This window comes from Anopheles arabiensis, chromosome X (genome assembly GCF_016920715.1).
Source record: "Anopheles arabiensis isolate DONGOLA chromosome X, AaraD3, whole genome shotgun sequence".
NCBI lineage: Eukaryota > Metazoa > Arthropoda > Insecta > Diptera > Culicidae > Anopheles > Anopheles arabiensis.
The window spans coordinates 2,593,301-2,603,070 of record NC_053519.1 but is presented as its reverse complement, the minus strand read 5'-3'; the positions used below and the strand labels follow the sequence as shown (position 1 = coordinate 2,603,070).

At 52.9% G+C, this 9,770-nt stretch overlaps 1 protein-coding gene across 1 annotated transcript; it reads right to left on the bottom strand.

The window, feature by feature from the left end:
- Positions 1-2,110: 2,110 nt before the first annotated feature.
- On the bottom strand, positions 2,111-9,391 carry LOC120905516 (sushi, von Willebrand factor type A, EGF and pentraxin domain-containing protein 1-like). The gene is made up of 6 exons (XM_040316364.1): positions 9,307-9,391; positions 7,830-9,193; positions 6,913-7,057; positions 4,843-6,849; positions 2,531-4,054; positions 2,111-2,432 (listed from the first exon to the last, which is right to left on the bottom strand). The coding sequence occupies exons 1-6, from the start codon at positions 9,389-9,391 to the stop codon at positions 2,245-2,247; spliced, it is 5,313 nt and encodes a 1,770-aa protein (XP_040172298.1). The 3' UTR covers positions 2,111-2,244.
- Positions 9,392-9,770: the final 379 nt, after the last annotated feature.

Here is a 9,770-nt window from a genome sequence, read left to right as displayed (position 1 = left end):
ACTACAGAGATAATAATGGAATAAAAGAAGAAAAAAACAAAGAAAGATGAAAACTCTAACTAATGCAGGCCAATACTTCCTAGGAGTGAATGAAAGATGGACTTATATTTAAAGCAGCTAACAACAAATTTGCAAACGATAAGGAGGGGATTTTCCTACTCTTTGAAAAATCAAACAGTCAAATAGTTTCAAAAAAGCGTACAGAAAACTAAAACAAACAAATTCTACTTATTTACTACACACAATCACACACATCAAAGGTCGAATACTGATAGTAGGGTGACACCACTGAGCCAAGTGAGTTAATTGAGGCGAGAAGAAATGGGAGGATTGGTGAGATACAACTACAACAAGAACAAAAGAAGAGAAAAAACAAACCTTATCCATCAGCAACAATTCTGCAAACCCAAACATATTACAAACCTGCGCACCTTGAAAGCAGACGGTGTGTGGGTGCGTGCGTGCTTGCAAAAAAAAAAACATCGTGACGGATTAAGCTAGCGAGGGTGATAATACTATAATACTGTAGAATAAAACAAAACCGGAATTAAACAAACAGGTTATTCACTTGAGTAATGTGGTCGTGTCGTGTTTGTCTATTTTTGTTTGTTTGTTATTGTGGGTTTTTTCTTTACTGATGAGAATTTCATGATGAACCTATCTCAGCGGAGCAGCGTGATCTTCAGTGGGACCTAAGTTACAACATGTTTTTGTTCTTGAGATCGTTCAAGTGTACATTCGCGTTTTTCCCCTGTTCATAACAACTGAAGATCATGGTACAGTTGAAACACTTATTCGCCTTCTGCTCCAAGTGTCTCCGGATTTCGCTGCTGATGTCGTTGTCAGAAGTAACCACCGTCCCGAGAGAGCAAAACTCCTTTACTACCTCGAGATTGTCGCCGTAAACTAATGCATTGCTTCTCAGTTGGACTGAATCTCGGGCAAGCAGGTCCTTCGTCTTCGTCGCATTGATTCTCGCTCCAATTCTTGCCGCTTCACGTTTGAGTCAGGTGTACGCCTCAATGTCAATGTCATCGACGAAGCCAAGAAAATGGAGAGATCGGATCGTGCCACAGATGTCGTTGTCTAGCCCCACGTTTCGAATCACACTTTCCATGGCGATGCTTAAGAGCACACAGGAGAGTCCGTCACCAGTGTCTCAGACCCCTGTGAGATTCGAATGATTCCGACATCATGTTCGACACTCTCACCCTGGTCTGCACCCCGTTCATGGAGGCCTCTAACAGCCGTATCAACTTCCCAGGGAAGTTCCTGGATGTTGTTTCAAAGCTCATTCCGGTCTATGGTGTCGTAGGCTGACTTGAAGTTGACAAACAGACGGTGCGTAAGGATCTCGGCACTTCTGGAGAATCTAATGAAGAGTACAAATTAGGTCGGTAGTGGATTTGCCTCCAACAATCCCAGCTAGGCACCTGCCAACAAAATTTGGGTGCAAGTCTGCAGAACAGAATCTTGCAGGCAACATTGAGGACTCTGTTGGTTCGAAAATTCGAGCATTCCAGCCTGTTGCCCTTTTTGTAGACTGAGTGAATGACACCCAGCCTTCACTATTTAGTAGTAGTTCAGTAGTTCCTCCTGCTCTCAGATTCGCACGATCAGCTGATGCATTTCGGCGGTAACCTTCTCCGACCCTATGATGAAGAGCTCGGCCGCCAGCTCATCAGAGCCAGCAGACTTATTGCTCTTAAGTTGCTTCATGCCGCTGGCAATCTCATCCAGAAATGGCGGGGGTTTCTCGTTGTCTACATCATTGCTGTCGCTGGTGTTAGTGCTGTGCTGCTGCTGTACTTGTTGCCTTGTTCTGCCATTTGCGCCTGCCTTACCTGCCTCAGGCGTTCTTCGAAGTAGCAATTCCACCTTGTACTACACGCATTTATTTATCGATAGAAGATCCAATTCCAATTAACACTTCAAACACGATTAATCACACACAAATCCACAACCTCAGGCGTTTCGAACACCAATCGAGCACATATGGAATTTCACTAATGTTGATTATGAAGAATTGTGTGTCTACATTGAAGCAAACTTAAGTTTGTCTTCATGAACATACAACTCCACACTCATTTAAGAAATCTGTTCAACAATATTTAAACGTCTAATCAGGAGAATTTATTTTTTTAATATCCCGTTGAAGTAGGTCCAAGGTACCTACAAGGTTCATTACGTGCCTTTTGTAACAGTTACTCTTCTCGTTTGCTCCTTACGTATTGTACCCGGACGCTAACGACCTACGGAAACGGCAGCAGTCTGGAAACACTGATCGAACGATGTCCATTGGCCCGTGGACTGGCAGGTGATGTCGATACTGCTCTGCCGGCAGCGAATCTTCAGCGAGTCACCGTACAGGAACGAGCTGCCCGCCAGTATGTAGGCCATCGGCAGATTCTTTGGTCGTCCACAGGAGATGCCTGCAAGGGAAAGAAGAGAAAGACGAGCGAGAAATCGCTCGCAAGCGTTAAGAAAGGCCTTGTCCCTCCAGCTCCTGTGGCTCAGATAAAAAACCTACGTGTACAGCGCGCCACCATCGGGGTCCAGCGGCCGTTCGGCAGACACTTGACGATCGGATGGCCCTTGATCGTGTAGCCCGGCTCGCACCGATACTCGATCTCGTCGTCCACGTAGTACTGCTTGTCCCGCGAGCCGGGCGCAATCAGCATGTTGGCCCGGGTCGGTGGATGCTCGCATACGGCACCCTCGCAGAAGCCTTCCACCATGGTCCAGCGCCCGTCCGCCCCGCACACGGTCATGGCCGAGCCGCGCATGCTGAAGCCCGCATCGCAACCGAACTGGATGCGATCGCCCGGATCGGCTAGCTGGCCGCTCGATAGCAGCTGCTCGAGGCGCCACTCGCCGGCAGGACGGTGCAGGGTGGCCAGCGCAACCATCGCCACGTGGCTGTCGATCGGCGGGCTGGGCAGATGGCTCAGCGGGCATCGCTTCGGCGGAGCGGCAGTTGTTGTTGTCGTCGTCGTCGTCGTGGTCGTGGAGGGACTCCCCGGTACCCTATCCGCTAGCTCGATAATCTTTTTCAGTGCGGCCGATTCGCGCGCGCTCCGCTCCTCCAGCAGCCACTGGTACTGCGGGTACACGGCATGGGCCACGTTCTTGAGCAGATGCTTGATCTTGGTGTTGGTGTTCTCCTCCTGCCCGATGTCCACCACCAGCTCGTCGTCGTAGTTGAGCTCCCGGTCCATCAGGATCACGTCGATAAACTGGCAGATCACGAACCGGTACGCGTTCTCGATATGGCCCGGGTAGCGCATCTCCGGTGCGATCGGGTCCACCGAGCCGTACAGTATGAAGTGCAGCAGGTTTTGCGGTACCACCCGGTTGAGGTTCGGCTTGACCGTGCGCATCAGAAAGCCGAGCAGCCGCACGTCGATGTTGGTGAGGCGCGGCGCATCGCGCTGCAGCGAGAACCCGCTCAAATCCGTCCAGTTGTTGCCGGCGATCGTGCCGGTTGCGGAGTAGCAGAACAGCGAGAGCCCCCGGCCCGGTACGGCCGGTGGCGTGCAGCCATGGAACAGGTAGTCGCGCAGCTGCTTCCAGAACTGCACATCCGGTCGACGGTTGACGCGTATGATGAGGGCCGGTTGAGCATCCCGGCTCGGTTCCGGCGTGGTCGTGGGAGGAATCGGCACACACTCGGGCAGCGGTAGATCCCACTGGCCGCTCTCGAGGCAGGTGAGCAGATTGTCCTCGGTTAGGGCGTACTCAGGCAGGCAGCGTACTTCCGCCAGCACGCCCACATCGTAGCTGTCCAGGTGCTGCTGAATGACACCACGTTCGGTTGCGTAGATGATAGGTGCGCGGCCATCGTGCGCTTCCAGCACCAGCGGCGGACATTTGACGATGCTTATGCAGTTGGGCGGCGGCCCAGACCAGATACCGCGGGCAGTGCAATGCAGAAGCTCCGCGCCGGCAATGAGGAATCCCTCGTCGCAGCTAAACCGAGCCTCGCCACCAAAGCTGGTCTTCGTTAGTAGGACCTGACCGTTCAAAGGAGCACCGATGGTACCGCAGCGTGTTACTGCGAGCGAATGATAATTCCCGTGTTAGAGTGACAACAATCTAGTTCCGGTTCCGATTGCTTTTTGGAATCTATTCTGATTCTGGAACAAATGCTGGAACCAAATCTGGAATAAATTCTGAAATCGTTTCCGGAGTCGATTTTGGCTCCTGGAATTGTTTCCAGGACCGATAGAACCAAATCTGGGATTGATTTCAGGATCTATCCAGGAATCGTTCCTGGAATCAATTCTGAAACCATTTCTGGAATCGAGTTTCTAGCCGATTTTGGAACATTTTCAAGAATCGATTCTTGAAAAGATTCTGGAAACGATTTTGGAATTGATTCTGAAATCGATTCTGAAATCAATTTTGGAACCATATCTGGAATAGGCTCCAGAATAGATTTTGGAATAAGTTTTGGAATGTATTCTAGAAGCGATTACCGAACCGTTTCAGGAATCGATTCTGGAATTAATTATGGTATCAACTCCGGATTCGACACAGGATTAGATACTGGAACCAATTCTTAACTGGTTCTGGATTGAACCGATTTGAGAACCAATTCTGTAACCGCTGTATTCTGAATCGATTCTGAAATCTTGTAATGCTCGAAAAATTCAGATTCAAACATGGAAAACGTATTAGGGACCGTTGCCGGAACCGATTATGATTTCGAAAACTGATTCCAGACCTACTCTATAGAATTCCAGAAAACCAAGAAGATAGCCGGTATCTATTCCCATGAAAAGTTCATTGCCCCCATCACAAAAAAATGCTCTATTCTGACCACTGTCACGTCATACTTACGCTTGCAGAACTGTACGCCCGCAGTCCACTGGGACGTGCGCAGACACTCAGAGAACGATGGTCCGATCAGCTCGTAGCCTTCGTCGCACTGGAACACAGCTCTCGTACCGTCGTACCGTACTGACCCATTCGGGAGCGAATGATTCCGCGAACAGTCGCGACAAAAGCTCGACGCTACGATGCGCACCAGTCCGACCGTCTGAAGTCGTAAATCTATCCACCGCACCAGATCTCCGCTGTACGGTGCGCAGGTACGGTAGAGATGACGAACCTCCTCCAGCTCAAGCTCACGCTTCCACAGGTCTACGTACGCCATGCGACCTCGGTACGATTCCGTCTCGCTGAACCCACCCCCAAGTACATCCTGCTCCTGGCCAAACACGTACAAACCGCCCGACTGTATCGGTGCACCTTCGCTTAGACGCGACCCGTATGCACTCCGTTCCCCGTCGACGTACAGCGCGTACCGTCCACCTGCATTTGTCCAGCTGACGCATACAAAGTGCCATTCGCCATCGTTCAACGAGACGTTCGTGACGACGTGGGCACCGTTTACGTACAGCACCAGCCCACTGTAGTCGGTCAGCGTGAACGCATTGTCGACGGTGGCCGTTGCATACGACAGCAGTGTGCCGTAGTTGAAGTCATCGTCCGTCCGGTACCAGCCGCACATGCTGATCGCCCGCAGACCCGTCGCATCGCTGCTGTCTGCTGCCAGCTTGACGTACGCCTGTACCCCGGTACGAGGAAACTCCAGCTCGAAGGCGGCCGACAGTAGCAGCTCACATCTGCTACCATGGTACTCCGGCGGGCAGTGACATCGTACCTTGCGGTAGCTTTCGTCATCATAATCTTCGGCCGTACTAGCTCCGAGCACTCGCAGTTTGGCCGGTTCACAGGTCGCCCCATTCCGGCAGTACCTGGACGTTTCACACGGGTTGTCCAGTTCGGCACAGCTGGCACCCCTCAATCCGACTGGGCAGACACACCGGTACGAGTACGCCAGGGAGCCTGAGTTGGATGGCAGCTGCTGTGTCTGCAGAACCACCGTGAACCTATCGTTCCCACCGGACGTATCGTTCGCTCCGTTCAGACACATTGAGCCCGCCGGGCAGGGCAGATAGTCGCACGGTTCCAGATGGCATCGACGTCCGGTTTTACCGCTCGGGCAGGCACAACTATAGCCCTCGTCGACGTTAACGCACATACCCTCGAACTCGCACGGATTGGGCGTGCAGAAGTCTTTGCGCCACTCGCACCGCTCACCGTCGTAGCCCAGCGGGCACTCGCAGAATGGACGACCGTCTACCTCCACGCAGCTGCCACCGTTCTTGCAATGGTCCGACCGGCACGGATCCACGTAAAACTCACACAGTGGACCGCCTGTATAGGGCGGTTGACAGTGGCAGACAAACCCGGCACTACCGTTGCTCACGCACCGTCCCCCATTGTAGCAGGGTGCCGAGCCGCACGGATTTAGCGCAATCTCGCAGTGTTCCCCAACATAGTTCTCGTCACAGACGCACTGATAGCCGAGCAGTGTGCTAGGGTCGACCACACACCGACCACCGACTCCACACACGTTCCCGACCGTACCGTTGCACAGCTGGCCGCCGATCGGGAAGCAGTCGGCGGCTGACTTCGATCCGCGAGGCGAACTGTGGTCGGATGGGCACGCTAGACACTGGGCCCGGTTGTACTGCTCCTGGTACTGTCCCGGCTCACACAGGCGACAGAACGGCATCAGCGTCTTGTGGTACTTCACCGCACCGTTGACGTTTCCACCGTTGGGTTTTGTTTTCTTCAACAGCTTTAACCTTGCCACCGTCCCCGGCGGACACTGGGGTTTACATTCGTGGGCGTGTTTGGCATTGAGTTTGCGCGTGGAATGATGTTCCGGGCATTGCTGGCAGCTGGTCTGGCCCGTTTGTTCGTTGTACGACCCGATCGGGCAGCTCAGGCAGCTGTTGGTGGTGTAGTTGTGGTACGTACCCCGGGGGCAGTGCACTGAAAGAAAAGCGCTGGGGTGTAGATTATCGCGCGTGCTAAGGAGTAGCAGGCACCACTTACCACAAACCAATTTCTTTGAAATGCTCCCGTTCGCGCAGCGTATCTTCTCGTCCAGCTTTAGGACGCTTAGGTCCAAATTCAGAGCACCAAGCCGACGGCGCAGCTTTTTCTTTCCATTGATCTTCTCGAGCTCCTCTTTTATACGCTGTTTGGATGTAGGATAAGAAGAAGATGCTGGTGTAACAACTATAGTAAACAGGTTCCTATTCCTTTCTACGGCTCAGATGGATCCAGTAACATTATTTTGAACCAGAATTATAGTGGGAGAAGTTTAAGGATATTGGGAATTTGGGAGCAATGCTAGGGAGTAGACCAAGATCATTTTAGCATCAGTTCCAGTACTGGTTTGGGTTCGGAGCCAGTTAGCAGTCCATTGTGGGTTCTGTGCCAATTCCAGGATCAGTACTTGGACGAGTAGGATTTTGGACTCAGCTCCAGGGCCTGTATTGGTACGGGATTAATTCCAATTTGGAAATGGGTTCAGCAGTACTAATATTATTGGTAAGACTTCGAGATCAATCTCCGAAACTATTAAAGGTAGAACATAATATCCAAAAACGGCAAGGATACATCAGTTAATGGTTATTTCAAAGATTTGACATTAGTTCTTAGACCTAGAATGGGTTTGGCAGCCGTTTATTTTGTTGTACTCCTCGGAGTTACAAATCCTTTGCTATTGCTTGATTTGTAAATTGAAATCAAGCTCTATCCATGCTACGAATCAAAATTTGTTTACATCATCTAAGACATTGCATCTGTCCTTATGAGACCTTTCAGACGTAGTCTAGGTAGGTGGCATGCCTAGGGGCGTTCTCATTATTTAACAACGAATCAATCAAGTTAAAATGCCATCCAAATGTAGGTCTCGTCCACATTGATAGAGAGGACCTGGCTGACAGACCTGTAAGTAAACTTACCTTTATATTTTCCGACTGCTTGCCATCGGGACGCCACAGCCCAAGTTCCTGGGAGACGCGCTTGTACACGAAAATCTTAACCATTGCCCGATCGTTCGCCCGGCCCGGATCGGGCGTAGTAGACGGCTGCGCATTTACGCTACGCTTCACGATACTGTACCGTACCGCAGTGTCCTCCGCGGTTTCCGTACCCCCGTTGCCGGCAGGACAGGCCGGCAGGGTCGTCATCAGCGTACAGTCCGCCTGGTCGCCGCACATCTCCTGCCGCAGCCCATCGCTGAACGCTTCCGACACCTCGTTGATGGCATCCGTATCGTTGCAGAGGCCGGGATCCATCTCGTCGTCCAGCCGGATGGTGATGATCTTCTCCACCCCGGACGAGCCGATCACCTTGCTGCATTCCGGCACTTCCAGCTGCTCGCCCCACGTTGGGTTGGCCCGATCGCACACCAGCCGGATGGTTTCCTCCGGCTGCAGGCTAAACATGTAGTCCTCCTTGCAGCCGATCTCGCACCAAGCATGGGACGCGTTGTACGCACAGATCGAGTAGCCGTTCCGCGGTTCCGGTACGTGATCGCAGGTGTATTGCTTCACCTCGACCTTCAGCACACACTCGGCTTCGTTACCGGAGGCGTCCACTGCCAGATACCGTACGGCGTGGCGCCCTGCCGGCAGATAGCCAAAGGTTACGTTCTGCGTGACGGTAACATTACGCCCCGAATTGTCGTACACCAGCGGTTCCTCCCAGCGGACGAACGTTTCCTGCGGGTTGGCACTGTCACTTACGTAGTGCACCGGGCCATCCAGGCACTGCTCGAAGACGGGCGGAGTTAGATCGATCACCGTGACGGTGAAGCTACAGCGGGCCTTATTCTTGAACGCATCCATCGCGATATAGCTAAACTCGTGATCGCCAAGGGCGAGCCGGATCCCGTCCTCCTTGATGCCTGGCTTCGACCAGTACGTAAAGTTGTCGCCACTGTTGTCGAACACGTACGGCTGCTGGAGCCGGCGGACCAGCGCGTGCGGGAAGTCGTCGTCCATCAGCACGGTGTAGTTGCCCGGACACTCGATGTACGGCGGGGCGATATCGATGCAGCGGGGCGTTTTCAGCTTGCTCCACGTGCCGGTCCGTTTGCCGCCGCACTGCTTGGTCGAGGGACCGCCCTTCATCTCGAAGCCAAAGTCGCAGATCAGCGTGCAGTTCGTACCGAAGGCCGACTTGGACTCGGCACAGTCCGTCGGATCGTACGTGGCGAATGCGACCTTGGGCAGCGCTGGGCATAGGATCTCTTGGAGGAAGTAAAGAGGAAGAATGCGGATAACGTTAACAGTGGGTGCGTGAGTGATCAGTGTTACAAAGGCTCCCCGTCACCTTCTTCAGCACCTGGCGCTCGGTTTCGGCTCCATCACGAAGCCGTTCTCAGGAGCCTGCAGCTCCGGACGGTTTGGCAACGCAACGAAGTAGCCGTCGCACTTGTGACCAGCGTCAGTGTGTGATGTTGCGTGGCATGAACGGTAATGGCCGGAGGTGGTGAGGCAACTACAGACAGCGTGGGCATCACAGCAGCCGGCCACCAATCCAGGCTCTCTTACCGCAGCGATCGCAGAAACAACGGCACACCTCGGTATCGATGGTAGCATGCTCGAAGCTCGGTAGCTGCTCAGCCGGACACTCCTCCTGTCGATGCCGTTACCACTTCTGCAGAATCGGTATCGACTGTGTTTCGCCGGATTCGCAGGGTAGTATCTCTTCCGTTCATACCAGGTGAGGTGCCCGCAGATGAGCCGGACTCCCGGGCAGTGGCTGCGATATGTGATCGACGTGACGGATACCTTTTTGCGTGAGCTGAACGTGACCAGGGCCACGCGCGTGATCACGCTCACGTCGAAGCCGGCGAGCAGCTTCTTCACGAACCGGAGCTCGCTGTGGAAGTTGGC